The following is an 18060-nucleotide window of genomic DNA, read 5'->3' on the forward strand; positions in this document are numbered from 1 at the left end:
TTATATAATTTAGTTGATATTAATTACATTTTCACAACATTATTTTATTCAGTGCAATTTTAATTAATAATTTATAGTATATATCTACATTGTTTGCATGTATCAAGGCTGAAAAATACACTTTGCAACATTGATTTGAACTGATTTAGTGAACTAAGTCTTACTTACAGCCATAAGTGTATTTAATTTATTCCAGACCTTTGGTGTCGTCCCAGTCTAGTTCTTCACAAATTCGATGTAATAAAATTTTCGCCTTAGAACTACTGCACATACGGTCTGTGCTCGGAACATTTAATTTTAATCAGTAATCTGAGTGAAAAATCCAAAATAAAGAAAAATGAATCTTCTTTTGCTACTTACCTTATTATGAAGACTATATTACAAGTTAATTACAATTTTCTATCTTTCTATGAAACCAACCTTTTTTACCTGTCACAAAACCTTGGTCACGTTTGTTTGTAACTTACTGAAAATTTCATAATGTCTTATGGCTACCCTGAGACAAATGTAAAAATAAAAATAAATCATTTTATATGTGATACATTGATTTCTTAAAAAAATAAAAATGAATTCAACTCAATATAAATAAAACACAGTTTGTATGATAAATAAGCAAAGAGGTTTGTCTAGTGTAGTTTTTTATCAGATGTTTGGGGTTGAGTTTATGCACACAAGAAAAGAGCATTTTTACATCAACTTTTAGCTGAGGTTATTTTATGCAATATAAAACAATGCATTTTAAAAACGGAAACATTTTGGTTTTTTCAGTTATTACAACATGCTGTTCTGCTAAGAAAAGATGATCCCTCTTCTTCTGTGGACCTACCCCTGATTCCCCAGTGGAAGTCTTGGCTACATGTGACTGACGAAGAAGTTATTTTAAACACCACCATCTCGTCTCTGCCTCTGGTTCACTGTTTTCTGGCTTTACATCGTGGATGGTCTGAAGAAGAACTTGATGGCGATAGATTCAGTGACACCATTCGGCGTGTTGTTGTTGGTTTGTTGCAGAAACAGGAATTAGATCAAACAATATTGCTACTAACAAAGTTGGTAAGTGTGTAAATTGTATGTATGCTCTATCTTATTATCCTCAAATTAAGTAAATTCTTTTGAATTACTCCTAATTAGCTTACATAGTGAAGCCATTAGGTAACATAACCCCGCCATCAGATAATAAATAATGGGTCTATTTATTTTTATGACCTACCTCCAAATCATACAGTACATTAATAAAACATTTTTATTCATAATATGTAATCTTTAAATCTGTATCAACACTCATTCTTAATTTTTAAAATTTTGTTTTTATATGAATTATTTAGCCACATGAAGTTTCAAAAAGAAATGATATATGTGTTAACTTATACAAAAATACTTGTGTAGACAAGTTTAGTCACAATAGTTGAAGGTGTAACTCTTCTAAATATTATAGAGGTATTTGTTAGTAACAAGCTACATTACTTTCCTCTAGTGAACCAATCAGAGACTGCTAAAGTTTTGAATCTGTCAAAAGTCCAAATCTGCCTTTTAACAAATTATGTGACAGGGTGAAGAAATAGGGAGTATAAGTGAAGATGTTTGTTAATGCCCCTGTTGAAGCTAGAGTGGATGGAGCTATATGGAAATGTTTGTGTATATTACAATAATTATTAATGCAATAAGTATCTCACCATCATTGAGGTTGTCGTTGATATATTAACCCATATATTTTACTGCTTGAAGTCAGTCACGTGTGGATGTGAATATTACAGAAGCTGGATCCAGACCAGGAGTTGCTGGCTTTATGTTTGGAATGTCATGATCCTGATTTAAGAGATTATTTGGTCGCGAACATGAAAAACAGTCTGAAACCTGAACACTACGAGGCTTGGCAGTTTATTACACTTGTTGAATCTGTCTTGAGAAAATACAAGTAAGTATTAGATTTTGGTATAGTCTTAATAGTTTCTTAACAACATTTCGTGGCATTTTACAGAAAATGTCTACGTTGTTTAGTTCTCAATTCCTGGCTTCGGCTTTCCTGCAGTTAAAAGGAAGGTGAACTGGAGCTAAACTCAAGATTCAAATCGAATCTACCCTTCCTACCATACCTACGTTACGTTTAGGAAACAGGTTTTATGTGCACATTTTCCATTGTTCAGTGATGCAAGAAATCAGTAACACTACATTTTGAGATCTGTTATCTGATCTCTTCCTCAGGTGAATAGGTAACCTGACACATAACTGCAATGTAGTTTAAAATAAACAAGTCATACCAGAGCGTTGTGACACATATAAATCAGGAGTCAGAATAAACTAGTTGTATTGTTAACTCCTTGCACATAATCTCTAAAACATGGACTCTAAAAAATCACACTAATTATTGAAACTGAACTAAAGAATACAGATCACAATAGCTCTGCACTAACCGACCACTCACTGAAAACTGAGTGTTAGGTTAGTTATCCATCTGAGGAAGAGATCAGACTGCAGATATCTAAATGCAGTGTTACTCATTTCTTGTATCACTGAAAAATGGCAAATGTCCAGGAAAATCCTGTTTCCTTCATAATTTTGTTAATTGTGTTAATTATTTTATTTCAAATGTTTTTTCTTAGTGATGCCAAGATATACAAGAACAAAATATGGCATTGATAATATTAATTTGATAACGTCCTATATTTTATAAAATTTAGGATTAAATCTTCACTTAATTAAGCATGGCTGGTATTTTTTTTTTTTATTTTTTTATTTTTATTTTGTAACACATAATTTTACATAATCATGGCCCCACCAAGTCAACATGACTTATCGGTGAAGGTCCATAATGAAACCTAAAAAAAAAGCAAGATACAAAATTACAGTTTCATTAATTATTTGTTTTGATCAGTTTTTAGTTCATGCTTTTTTCAAGAAAATGTTATATTGCTCTTTGTGTGGCTGTGGTGCTTCTATAACTCCAGATTTTTAAATATTGGCATTTTATATAGCATTAAGGGGATAATACATACATTATTCAGAGTATAAATAGATAATAAATTATATAACTGGATATATAAACAAAATATATAAAATATTGCCCATCAACAAATAACATTCTATAAATAGTTAAATATAAGCAACAAATCTCTAAACATTCAACAACAATAACAAAAATCTCAATAAATAACATGAACCATCAAACAACAACAATAACAATAAATATTTAACATTATATACATCCTAGTTTTTAACAAAAATCTGGTTGATCACAGAAGTAACGAAAATTTACCCACTCATTCACTTCATTTGTCTGTGGCATGTGTGTGTGTTTAGATGTTAGTGTAGCTAGATGTAGTTCATGCTAAGTAGTCAGCTCAATGTGTGTCGTAGTAATCCATCTCTGCACTGCCTCTCTAAAAACCCAGAAGTTTCTCAAGCTTTCAATTTCATCTGGAAGTAAGTTAAAATAATATGGAATATAAAACTCGGGTAACCTCTCACCAAACTTTGTGGCCATTCTCGGTATAGAATATTTTGTGGAGAGTCGTGTGTTGAAAATCCTTGTTCTTTTTATTTTGTGTTCATTTTTATTAAAATTATCCATAATATTTCTGTATATATATAACTGTTTGGGATTCATTAAAGTTTTAAAAACCATTTCATTGTTTCCAAATAGTCTTATCAAACACACTATTTTGCAAATTCTTTATAATGTTTTAAATGGGATGTAGCAGCTGCACCCCAAATACCAATACCATATCTAATGTTGGATTCCACCAGCGATTGATATGCAACCATCTTTACCTTATTATTGGTAACTTTATCACTCAACGTACATATAGCAGCAACACAAGGATTCAACCTTTTATGAAGATCATAAATGTGTTCACATTAAATATCATTTCCTGTCTAGAGTCAGTCCCAAGTATTTGAAATTTATCCACTAGCCTTATATTATCACAGTCACAATTAATGTTAATATTAGATTTATGGTAGACAGTCACAACCATGTAACTTAACAATAATTTCTTCATTGGCTGACATGTTCTGGGGGCAAAAAATGCATCATGGCTGTCTTCTGTCCGTTTATAATAAGTTTTTTATCATGTGCCCATTTAGTTAAAATTTTAAAATCTCTATTTATTTTCTCAGTTGCACTGCCTAATTGTCTATGTCCACTTATAATTACTATATCATCAGCATAGGCTAAAATTGTGCAATCTGTTATCAGCTCAAATAAACCATTTAAATAAAATCAAAAACATTATTGGGTCCAAGTAAACTACCTTGAGGCACTCCTAATGTTATGTTTTTAAATCACTATATTCATTTTCAACTTTCACAGTAAATTTTCTGTTTCTTAAATATGATTCAAACCAACTTAAATATATTCCTCTTATACCTATTCCTTCAAGTGATTTTAACAGTTCTTTGTGTTCAATTGTATCAAATGCCTTACTTAAATCGATGATAAGGCGAGTGCATGGCTTCTACTATTCATAAAACCATTTACTTTGTTTGCAAATGATTTTAAAGCGTGTTTCAGTTGATTTATTTTTTTGGAACCCATACTGGTTGGGGTTCAATATGTTGTTTTCTTTCAAATATTTATTCAGATAATTCGAGACATACCTTTCAAATATTTTTTCGATGGTTGGCAATATAGCTATAGGTCTATAATTACTAAATTGTCTTCTTATCTTTACTCTTATATACTGGCCTTATTACAGAAATTTTTAGGCTATCAGGGAATACTCCATTTTGTAATGAGGTGTTTATCATTCTAGCTATCACATGTGCAATTTTTCCAGAAACATATACAACATCTTTAGCTCTAATTTTGTCACTACCTGGGGGACTTGTCGATTTTTATAGTATCTATTATATCCCTTATGGTTCTATAACTGGCAACGGGTATATAAAGATATCCATTTACATCATGATCTCTATGGCTTATCTCGCTATTTGGCCTATAGGGGCATGTATGTGTTAGGTTTACAACTCCATTTAAAAAAGTAGTCAGCAAAACCATTCACTATATCATATTTGTTCCTTGTCTTGCTCATAGCATCCATTATGACTTCATCTACATTTTTCTTTTTTTTTCCTTCCAAGCAGTTCATTCACATTTGGACCATAATTTTGTGGTATCCCATTTAACATTTTCAAATTGTCGGTTATAGTAACGATTTTTTTTGATTTTTAATAGCATTATTAACTTTATTTCTAAAATATCTATATATATTCCTATTTCTCAGATTAGTCGGTCACCTTTCCACAACTTAAATAGCCTATCTCTCTCTTGTGTCATTTTAATTAAATGATTATTCATCCAGGTTTTCATTCTTTTAGGTCTAGTGATTTTTAGGTTGACCTCCTTCTTAATTAAACAATCAATTATAAACAGAATTAAATTTGTTTGTCAATACTTCAAAGCTATGATTTATGTTCACAATTGTATCTGCTCCGATCAGCTCATTCCAATTAATTTTGTTTAATTTAGATTTAACTAGGGCTTCATTGTACTTGTAAATATGCTTTTCAACTCTTTCTTCACATCTTTCCCATTCTAATTTCAATGTGATTGGATAATGGTCTGACATTTTTGACAAGATGATTCCAGTTTGAATTAGGTTTGCGTTGCTTCTTCTCATATATATATGATCCAGACATGTTGCTGTTAAAATTACCCGCTCTCACTTCTTCTCGAGTGTTACAGAATATGCCTCTCTGTAGTCCCAAGGTCGACAAAACAGGTCTCATACTGCAGTGTGCCATACATATTATCATTTATGTCTATGTTGGTATCACCTATAAATATTAAATTGCTATATGATTTTAATCTAGTTAATACTGTTTCAAGTTCATTCAGTGTTGTATTGATGGGTATACCTGTACTGGAAGTTGGTGGTCTGTAAATAGTGTGGATGCAAAATTTATCTGCGGATTGTGTACTTATAAATTCTAATTCCAGTGTTAAGGATTCATAAGAGTTTGTGTGAATATTTATTGGTGTGTATTGTAATTTTTTTGAATTGTAAAAAACCATCAACCCTCCACCCACTTTATTATGTCTTAATTTGTAAATCCAATTTATAATCCAGGTAATCTAAACTGAACAAATTTTATTTCTGATTCCATTACAAAAAATTTCAGATAATATTAAAACATCAAACATTTTTATACCCAAGTTAAATTTCAAATCAACTTGAAGACTATCCCCAATGCTTCCTTAAAGACCTAATATTTACATACATTACAGTGAGATTCTCCTTTCCAGAAGTGCCGTTATCAATTATGTTAAACCACTCACTAAAAACCATCATATCTACCTGTAACCACCCTATCATCCTTAAAGTTGTCTAAATTTGAGTTATTTATGATGCTTCAACAACAACAAAAAACCAAAAATATATACATGCAATAACTTACTTTGCCCCACATTTCTAATGAATAAAAATGTATACACTATAACCTATTGATAATAACATAATCTAGCCTATTTCTAAAAACATATATAAACTAACATGAAAGTAGGCCTAGGTCTGTTATATATATAGAACAAAAATAAACTACGAAGCAAGGCAACGGTAACAAATAAATAATAATACATAAAAATGTGTGCAAAATTGGAAAATACTCAACAACCATTAAACTAAATAAATAAACAACAATAATAACAACGCATAACAAAACAGTTCCAAAATAATCAACGAAAATATATAAGAGAATGAATAACAAATTATAGATAATAAATCTTAAATATAACTTATCGATGTATGCAACAAATACTAAGCTTAACCTATAAATAAAGATCTGTACTAACCTATAATTTTGAGGAGTTTTAGAAGTGCGTAAGCCCAGGTCTTCACGTTGATATAACATCAATTATTAAGTTATTCAAATCAGCCCCTAAGGGCTTAATTTTCTTAGATCTTCCCTGTTTTTAACAACAATGACATTTCTATCACCCTCCCTCTTTCTGACCAAGACTTTGCCACCCTGACACCACACAAAGGCAAACATATGCAACTTAGCTTTTTCCTTAGTGTCTCTAAGTAGGTTACGGTAGAATGGGCACAGGTTTTCATTAAAGTATACTCCTCTTATTTTCTTTATCTTTCCGGCCTTCAACCAAGTGTCTCTGTCTTCCTTTGAGAAAAAACTGTATGAGCAGTGTAGGCGGCTTTCCATCCCTCCTGTGCTGTAGGCGATGAGCACGGTGAATAATACTTTTGTCGTAAGGCACCTCAATTGACTCCGCTAGTTTTACCGGACCGTTTCTGCAACATCTTCATTCCTAGTCTCTCCGTTGCACTCAAGGCCGTGGATCTCCAAATTACACCGACGACCATATTGATCCAATTCGGCGATGTCACTCTCCAGTCTTAGTACATCTTGGTCACGGTCTTGTGCTTTCTTCTTGAGGCATTCAACCTCCTTTTTCAGAAGAGAGTTTTCTTCTCTAAGACCCTTAATTTCATCTAGCAACAAGTCATATTTTGATGACAGAAATGAAATTGACTTTTCTATAGTATCCAAGCTTGACTGAATGTTAGGCAACGTATTAACTTTTTCCAAAATAGCTCTTGATACTCCTAGGCTACCAACCTCAACAGAGTCTTTTGAGGTTATGTTCGACAAGTCTTCCGTAGTCCGGGTTAGAAGCAACAGAATCATTTCTCTTCTAGATTTTCTACACTGTTGACAATTCCAACTTTCTTGCATCACTTTGTTCATGGATTTCCATGTTTGAGACTTGACAGAACAGTCCTCCAAAGTGGAATCCTCTACTGCAGCTTTTGCAGACAGCATGGTCCCCTTCTTTTGGCAATTTTTTTATCACAGTTGCCACAAATATCTGCACCTTCACTTGACATTATATTAAACTGATATCACTTAAGGTTAAAGTACAATAGTTGTAAAAAGCACCTTCAAATAACGTGAAAATAAACTTTTAATTTGGAAAGTTTAGGTTAAACAAGCCTCTGCAGCCACAGCCACCAGAATGTTTTAATTACAGAAACTGAATATCACATAAAAATTCGACTAAAAAATAACTGTGTTTATTATAAATCAAATTACATATTTTAACCAGAAAAAATTAAAGTATAATGGAGTAGTGTACACATAAACTAGTTGTACATGTGGTGGACATGACATTCGTTTCACTGATTAAGCTCTTCATACTTTCTATAATTAAAGAGTGTTTTATGTATAGTAGGAAGAGTTTGCATTATTAACAAATTGATGCCCATTACTTATTTTATGAAGAGTTTGTGTATTACATTGAAATAGGTAGCATTTTAACATGTGCATTACATTGAAATAAATAGCATTTTAACAGTGTTCATAACTGTATTCTGTTAATGATTGACTACATTATTGTTAAATACTGAATTTACATAATGAAAACCAAGTAAAACTGTATTTATATTTCATTAATGTATGTATTATATTTTTTCAGCCAGCAATTCTCTACACTAGTTAAGTCACCCTTGAAGATTTCAGATGTTCTCTCTTTATCTCAAAAGGACAAATCATATTTCATCGCGGACATTTTCTTTTCTGTAGGAGGTGAGTGTTTCACACAGTGTTGTTGATGCTAGTTCATGAACAGTAATGTTCTATATCTGGACAAGTATTCTCCAGTATACTAAATACATTATTACAGAATTTACCTTTGGGTGCCACAAGTCACTTTTATTCTCTTCTGTATGGCAAATGCAGAGATCACACAGTGTTGTTGATGCTAGTTCATGAACAGTAATGTTCTATATCTGGACAAGTATTCTCCAGTATACTAAATACATTATTACAGAATTTACCTTTGGGTGCCACAAGTCACTTTTATTCTCTTCTGTATGGCAAATGCAGAGATCACACAGTGTTGTTGATGCTAGTTCATGAACAGTAATGTTCTATATCTGGACAAGTATTCTCCAGTATACTAAATACATTATTACAGAATTTACCTTTGGGTGCCACAAGTCACTTTTATTCTCTTCTGTATGGCAAATGCAGAGATCACACAGTGTTGTTGATGCTAGTTCATGAACAGTAATGTTCTATATCTGGACAAGTATTCTCCAGTATACTAAATACATTATTACAGAATTTACCTTTGGGTGCCACAAGTCACTTTTATTCTCTTCTGTATGGCAAATGCAGAGATCACACAGTGTTGTTGATGCTAGTTCATGAACATTAGTGTTCTATATCTGGACAAGTATTCTCCAGTATACTAAATACATTATTACAGAATTTACCTTTGGGTGCCACAAGTCACTTTTATTCTCTTCTGTATGGCAAATGCAGAGATCACACAGTGTTGTTGATGCTAGTTCATGAACAGTAGTGTTCTATATCTGGACAAGTATTCTCCAGTATACTAAATACATTATTACAGAATTTACCTTTGGGTGCCACAAGTCACTTTTATTCTCTTCTGTATGGCAAATGCAGAGATCACACAGTGTTGTTGATGCTAGTTCATGAACATTAGTGTTCTATATCTGGACAAGTATTCTCCAGTATACTAAATACATTATTACAGAATTTACCTTTGGGTGCCACAAGTCACTTTTATTCTCTTCTGTATGGCAAATGCAGAGAAAATCAAATTATGTTGTTTAATAAGAGTTGATCACTGAAGTTTCATGGGACTTCCATGGCAAATATTCACTTCATAATGTGCATTGATGTTCATACTGCACCTCAACAATGTAGCGTGGATACAAGTAGTAATTTCAGTGTAAATTATTTGGTATTGCATAATGTTTTACAAAGCTGAATGGAAATTTTTGTTTAATGTGTACATTTGTTTACATTTTCATTCTAAATCTATACAAATAAAACATTTCCCCTGAAAAAAACAAAAAATTAAGTATATAAGAATTATATGCTTACAAGATTTTTATTGTTGTATTTTTAACCTATATCAAAATTTAATCTTGCAGTACTGTACTGTCTCTTTCTCTATGTAATATAACACTGTGCAGTAGTCACTTCAATTGGTCAACTGTTTTATTGTCATGTCTCTAAATATACGTGAGATTGGGCTGTGATGTACAATAATAGTCGGTCACTTCCACCTGCCACTACTGTACAGAAGTCAGTAACTTCCACCTGCCATTACTGTACAGAAGTCAGTCAATTCCACCTGTCACTACTGTAAAAAAGTCAGTCATTTCTACCTGCCACTACTATACAGAAGTCATTCACTTTGAGCTGCCACCACTGTACAATAGTAGTCTCTTCGACCTGCCACCACTCTACAGTAGTCAGTCACTTTGACCTGCTACTACTGTACAGTTATAAGTCATTTCGATCTGCCACTACTTTACAGTAGTCACCACGTTTTTCTCAAATGTGTTTACATTTTTTCCCATTTCCTAGATGTTTTTTTTAGTAAGTTCAAAGAAGTGTAAATGAAATGTTTATCTAGAAATAAGGTTGTATTTCAACCCAAAGAAGTTAGAAAAAAATTGTCAAAGGAATGTAAATTAAAAATTCAAACATTATACATTAATAAAGCACTGAATATCATCCTTACTCTTTCAAGTACAGATGATTATGATGTGTGAATTCACATTTATATTTTTCAAGGAATGCAGAACTTTATTTGTTTTTAAGAAATCTTAATAATGTTTGTTGTAATTGTTTAAGTTTATATTATTTTCTTTGTTTTTGAATTAAAGTATGTAAATTTCGAATTACTCCTTTTTGAAATTATGTTTGTATGTTAAAAGATTTAACATAATAGATGGTGTTCTTGGAGTTAAACGATCTTGGAGAATTTACATTTATAGACCATTAGAAGTTAAACTAATTAGAAGAAAATAAGAAATATAAAATGTAGAATTTAGAGAAAATTTAAACCAAATTTGGTCTAACAACTACTGCAGAACTAGAAGATATTAAAGTGAGTTTACCTAATAGAAGAATACTTTTGTAGAACAGTTTTGTTACTAGTTTTCTTTCAAATCCATAGATCTTACATTAATTTATAACAGTATTTATTCTCAAAATAAGTTTTATTGACTTATTTTCATTATTATCAGCAAAATTTTTATTCATTCTCAAGAGAATTTCATTATTCAAAATATAATTTTTATTCATTTGAGACAAATGTTTTATTTATAATTGTCAAAAGTTTTTACATTGTTAAAAAAATTTACTATGTAGTTTTAACAGTATTTTCATCTTTTAAAATTTTTCATTGGTAATAAAGATTTTCACAATAAAACAGTTTAAGATTTTTCATTAACTTTTTGTAGATATAAGTGTGAAAGAATTTGGACAGTAAAAGAGTATATGATTTTTTGTTCATTTCCATAGATTAATTTATGGAGTTTTTATATTGGATTTCGTGTAACTCTATAAGTGGTCCAGGAGGGCAATATTACAATCTGCTTATACTGTATATACCTGTCAGTAGTTTTGAATGATTTATTATTTCAGATGAAACACTTCTAAGTCACCTGGAAAGAGATGCTACTTGGGATTACTTACTAAGACACAATTACATGGAAGGCATTCTGGCTTGGCTAGTCTCGGAAAGTCCAGATTCAAACCTTATCTTGCCTATGAGACTGTTCTTGCAATGGGGTGTAGACCAGGAAATGATCGACAGAATATCCTCAACCGATTGTACAGATTTTACTAGGCTCACTGTTCTCAACCAACTTGCCAGGTATCCGATGTTGTACAGGCATGATTTTGGGTCTGAGCTACTCAATACTTTTAACTAAAATAATTTCTTTTTTGTGAATTTAGATGATTATTGTATACCAGTGAAGATCAAATCCAGAATTAAAAAAATATTGATATATATATATTTTGATATTAATAAAAATCTTTAAAAAAAACAGCTTCCCAGTTCTTAAGTTTCAAATCATCAAAATTTCATAATTTAAGTTGTGTTTAGCCTAATATTTGAATAAAATCATATCCAAAGTGATTTCTGACATTTAAAAAATGTTCAGAGACTGCTTGATGACTTATTTTAAAGGATTTGACTTAAACCATTTAAGAAGTCAAATTATAAATATTTCTACACGATCCAACTCTGACGAAAACAAAGATATAGAAGTGGTGTCCTTAGCAAGGTTTTTTAGTGTCGTAGTAGACTGCCATATTGACTGGAATACATGTTACTTTCTTGGCAGGTGAACTAAGCTGTGATTGTTGTTGTGGGAGGGAGAGGGAGAGGGTGAGAGAATCATCTTTATTCCATAAAATATATAATACATTAAATGTATATGAATATCATCAATACTAATACTAAAATATGATTTTCTAAACCTAACCTAAAACTAATATTTACATTCTTTAATACTTTGATTGCATTAAAACCATTGCCTCAATTATTTTCTGGCCTCATCTACCAATTCATTAATAGAGTAAAGTGCTTTGTTCGTAAGATACTCCTTAATTTTTATTTCAAATTTGTTATAATTAGTTTCTTTTTTTATTTCCTCAGGTAAATAATTTAGAAATCTTTTCCGCATATAATCAGTTTTCATTTCATAAAATGTCAAATTGTGTTTGTCAGTGATAATTTTGTTACGTGTATTATAGTCATGCCGAGGTGTTGGAGATTGAGCAGAACTTCTTTTCACGAATGTTATTACTTCTGTCACATATAAACAATATATGGTAGGGATTTTAAGCTCACAGAATAAATGTTTTACTGAATCGTGTCTCTGTAGATTTAATATAACTCTAATTGCTTTCTTTTGCTTTTTTAATATTTTATCTAAATTTTGTTTTGATGTTGCACCATATATACTAATCCCATATGCTACATGTGAATGGATTAATGCATAATAAATTTTTTGCAAAGCATTTAAGTCACATAGCTTTGACATACGTTGCAAGGCATAAATTCCAGATGAGATTTTGTTTAAAACATTCTGAACATGATTATTCCAAGATAAGTGTTTATCTATAGTTAGACCTAGAAATTTTGTACTGTTTTCTTGTGTTATAATATCATTACCTGCTATAATTAATGGTTCAATCTTATGTCTATTTTGTTTTGTGGAAAATGTTATAAAGTTTGATTTACTTGAATTCAATAATAAATTATGATTATTTAAGAATTCTTTGATAGCTGCCAAGTCAATATAAGCAGAAATCTCAATGTCGTCTGGAGATTTTCCTGCCACTATCTTGTTAGTGTCATCTGCATATAAACAAATTTTGCTTAGAGTGGCATGTTTTGTAATTCCTTTCAGATAACAAATGAAAAGTAGGGGGCCCAATATTGAGCCTTGTGGGACCCCATACCTTTTTGTTTGAAGACTTGATGCAATTTTTCTTATATAATTACAGCTTAAGTTATTTTCTGTAAATTGTGTTTCCCCATATTGTTTCCTATTACTGAGATAAGAGGTAAACCAACTGAGTTCTTTTTTGTTTATACCTAATTCTTTCAGTTTATCTAATAACAATTTGTGAGACACACTATCAAAAGCTTGTGATAGGTCAAGAAATATCCCTACCACTTTTTTTCCTGCATCGACTGAATTGATTATGTTTTCAATAAACTCAATCCCAGCTGTAATAGTAGATTTGCCCGGCAAAAACCCATGTTGTTCTTTATCTGTTAATCTATTGAACTCTAAATATTTTAGAAGTTGGTTGTAGACAATACATTCAAAGATTTTTGAGAAAGAAGACAGAATCGACAATGAAGGCTGTCCAACAAGCCGTCATTAACAATGAAGGCTAGAAATGTATTCTGACAAATATGAATATAATGATGATTTTGTAAATATAGGTACTCTATAAAACAATTTTAGATATTTTTAGAGACATTTTAATTTAGCTTTCCCTAAGAGGCATAATTTCCTTAATTCAAAATAAACAAATAGTTCACACAAGAAATTATTGATCTTATTAGTAGAAAATAAATCTAAATTTACAATGGAAACAAGGACAAAAACAATGTAGGATTGGATACGAAGCCGTCATTTAACAATTTTGTAACACGCTTGAATAAATGAATAACATGTTGTTCTTTATCTGTTAATCTATTGAACTCTAAATATTTTAGAAGTTGGTTGTAGACAATACGTTCAAAGATTTTTGAGAAAGAAGACAGAATCGACAATGAAGCTGTCCAACAAGCCGCCATTAACAATGAAGGCTAGAAATGTATTCTGACAAATATGAATATAATGATGATTTTGTAAATATAGGGTACTCTATAAAACAATTTTAGATATTTTTAGAGACATTTTAATTTAGCTTTCCCTAAGAGGCATAATTTCCTTAATTCAAAACCGTAAACAAATAGTTGGGTCACACAAGAAATTATTGATCTTATTAGTAGAAAATAAATCTAAATTTACAATGGAAACAAGACAAAAAACAATGTAGGATTGGATACGAAGCTTCTGATTTAATATTTTGTAACACGCTTGAATAAAATTATTTGCCTCATTTATTTCATTTCTATTGTTTACAAATGTTGACAATTGAAATGAAATAAATGAGGCAAATAATGTTATTCAAGCGTGTTATAAAATATTAAATCAGAAGCTTCATAAAGTCTTATGATAAAAACATAAATATACAAGTAGAAAATTCAAGTGAGACTTTGGAGGGAAATTTGAAGGCAGCTTACTTATTAAACAATAATTTCCCCAAAATTTGTATATAAATCCAAACTTGCAAGATCCTTTAAATAGCTACAGATATATATTGAAACCATGTTGGACAGTTTCTCTTCCTGACTCCTGTAGATACAGAAGAAATGCTCTCTGTAATAAAAGAAACAAAAAATAAAATGTCCTCCATCTTGGGTGTGACTCTATGTTTCTAATTACAAGGCTTTCAAAATTAATATTCCCTTATTTAGCCTATATTTTCAATTTCATATTAACAATTGGTGGTTTTCTAAATTTATCGAAGAGTTGGATGTCCACAGGGTTCAGTATTAGGACCTATACTGTTTCTTGTTTATATGGAAGATTCTTCTATCACCTATTTTTTTGAAAATTAATCTTCTTGAATTATGACAAATAACTAATCAACAATATGAGTTATAGTTTGTATAAAAGTGTACATTTATTGTTTTTTTTTATCTAGATTTGGAATGTTTAAATCTGATGAAAAAATACACACGGAAAAGTTGATTTTGAGAATGGCATTAGCTCAGTCATTTCCTGATGTAAATGCTGTACTGGACCAAAAATCTTCAAATTTGACTTATTCTCAATTTTTGGATTTAATACTCAAACATGCAGTGCAACATGATCTGGTGGACCTTGCTGCAAGTTCCAACTTGAGAGATGTTGTTTATGACGAAGACAGGTAAGTACCAGCTTTCTCAGAGAAAGTGAGATAAGAATATTATTGCAATATAATATATGTTTAAGTAATATTGCCAACTTTTGCAGTCACATGGTTAGTTGATGCCAACTGTTGCACACTAAAAACTTAAAACATTGGAGTAGTATACTAAGAGGGCCAAAAGTCCTGCAACACTGGAATATTTCCTCAGAAAATTTAGAAATAATGTGTGAAGTATAAATGATACGGTTTAAAAAATATTAATTTGTGTTGTGGGGTTTTATGCAGTCACTTTTTTCAATTTTTTTTTAATTGTAACCATTATTTTTCATCACAAATTAATGTTTTAAATTAAAACAAAATTATACCTGAAAATATTTTTTAATCCTTGCTGTATATCTTAACAGCAAGGTGAAATATAGAGAATAATCTTTTTTGACGAGTATCAAATTTTCAGTGTGAAAACTCAAATTATAAAAAAAGATTTTTAATATGGAAATATCGTATTATATTCTGTATATTGAAGTACAGGAGGGTTTACACCAGTACATAAACATTAGCCTCTTGAGCTTAACAATTTGATGATATTGTCTGGGACGAATTACTGACGGAATTAATAATTATTCAGCCTTTAAAAACAAAACATAGTCCTTATAGCCCTTAACACTTTCTTTATATTAACCTAAATAAAGGTTAATATAAAGAAAAAAAGGTTAAAGGTTTTCATTTCATTTCAAATACATTACCAAATAAAATATTTCCCAACTTACTCCATTGCATGCTGATGAGCATGCAAGTTGGTAACCTCGCATTGTTGACCCTGAAGTGTTGCTATCACAAATTTTGCTAATGAAATCCTTGATTATGAATGTTGACCACGAAATCCATTACCAAAAACCCACTTAAAACAACTTTAAATTAATTAGCGTCAACACATTAATTAATAAAATTAAAACTGCTTTATCCAGCTTTTTTCGTGATTTTAATGGTGGCGGCTAAATGCAACTAGGTCTACACATAGACTGGTATGCCTATGTAGGTCTTCCATTAATATACTGGGTGTTTATAAATGAATATCGAAGTTTTAACGCTTTCTAGTATTTATTATATAAAACTTAAAATTATAATTAATACATGAAATTAAAGAGCAACTCCAATAGTATACCTACAAGCTTACAATTGTTCAATGTGAGCTCCATTCGTCACACGGTACACATAAAGTCGATAGCTGTGTTCTTCCCAAACTTTGATCAATGTGTCTGGAGAGATTGTTACAACAGCTGCTTCAATACTGTTCCTTAAGTTGGGTAGGTCAGCTGATAGCAGAGGCTCATACTCACAATCCTTTACGAATCCCCAAAGGTAGGAACCACATAGCATCAGGCCAGGTGAACATGGAGGCCATGCGAAACAAGCTCTGTCATTAGGCCCTTTGCAGCCAATCAAGTGGTCGGGTACAGTGATGTTCAACCAATCATGTACTGAGTTATGCCAGTGAGGTGGTGCAAGGTTTTGATACCAAATGAAGTTCTATGGTTCATCTTCTTCCAATTGAGGAAATAACCATTGTTCTAGAGCATCAAGATAAGAAATACCAGTTCCTTCTCTAAAAAAGAAAGGTCCTTAAACTTTCCGCCTAGATTCGGCAGGCAGACAAAACATTCAATTTAGGGGAGGTTCACTGCAATTGTATCATCTAATGAGGGTTTTCTGAGCCCCAGATACGCACATTGTAAGTGTTCACTTGTCCACTGAGGTGAAGTGTTGATTAATCACTGAAAACGACATCATTCAGAAAATCTTCATTGTTGTTCAACGACATTTTGTTTGCAAAATGGGCACGTAATTCATGGCTAGCCTTCGGAACTGATTTCTGTGGGCTACATGTGAAAGTCTCGCTCGCTCAATACTCTCTTCACTATTCGTTGGTCGTCCCCTACTGTTGCCTTTGCAAAGGCAGCCAGTATCTTCAAACTGATGTTACCATTTCTGGATGTTATAATGTCTTGGAGGGTCACAACTGAATTTTATACAGAACGCACGTTGCACAGTTACTACAGATTTGGTCTTTGTAAACTGAATCAGAATCAGAATCAGAAACATCTTTATTCATATTAATACACATGGTGTACATAAGAATGGTGTCAATCCAATATAATAATAACATTATTAACATTAACATCATTGTTAACAATAGTAACAGGTCACAATTCATTATATAATACAATTAGTTTCATACTAAAATTATTAAAATTACAAATGAAAATTTAAAAATTAAAGTTAAAGAAACAAAAATGTAATAAAAACTGTTTTTTATCCATGTTTTCCACTATGGATTTCAAAAAAATTCAGAAAACGAATACAGGGGAAGGTTAGTATTAAATATATTTTTAGTTTAACATTGAATAAATTATTATTTTCCAGTAATTTTATGTAGTTTGGCAACAAGTTGAAGAATTTAGCTCCCATGTATTTTGGTTTTTTTACAAAAAAATTCCAAATTATGTCGGATGACTGCCATATTATTTCTATTTCTTGTATTATATGAGTGGTTTTTACCACATTTTTCAATATCATTTATTCGATTTTTTACTGACAGTATAGTGTCATATATGTATGCACTATAGACAGTCATGATTTCTAATTGAGGAAAGTGGTTTTTTACGGATTCATTCCATTGTAAGCCGAGCATAATACGAATTGCCTTTTTTTGTACAGTTAGGATTGAATTTAAATTTCTAATTGAAGTTGATCCATATAGGGCAATACCAAAAACAATATGTGAATGAATAT

At 31.2% G+C, this 18060-nt stretch overlaps 1 protein-coding gene across 1 annotated transcript in view; it reads left to right on the plus strand.

Moving 5' to 3' along the window:
* LOC124362276 (spatacsin-like) overlaps positions 1 to 18060 on the plus strand; it is a 107689-nt gene that overhangs the window by 36412 nt on the left and 53217 nt on the right. The window contains exons 11-15 of the mRNA XM_046816633.1: positions 769 to 1053; positions 1755 to 1915; positions 8432 to 8541; positions 11428 to 11659; positions 15064 to 15288. Of these exons, the coding sequence (XP_046672589.1) occupies positions 769 to 1053; positions 1755 to 1915; positions 8432 to 8541; positions 11428 to 11659; positions 15064 to 15288 (1013 nt within the window). The remainder of the gene's footprint in view (positions 1 to 768; positions 1054 to 1754; positions 1916 to 8431; positions 8542 to 11427; positions 11660 to 15063; positions 15289 to 18060) is intronic.

The sequence above is a fragment of the Homalodisca vitripennis genome, chromosome 5, assembly GCF_021130785.1.
Source record: "Homalodisca vitripennis isolate AUS2020 chromosome 5, UT_GWSS_2.1, whole genome shotgun sequence".
Classification (NCBI taxonomy): domain Eukaryota; kingdom Metazoa; phylum Arthropoda; class Insecta; order Hemiptera; family Cicadellidae; genus Homalodisca; species Homalodisca vitripennis.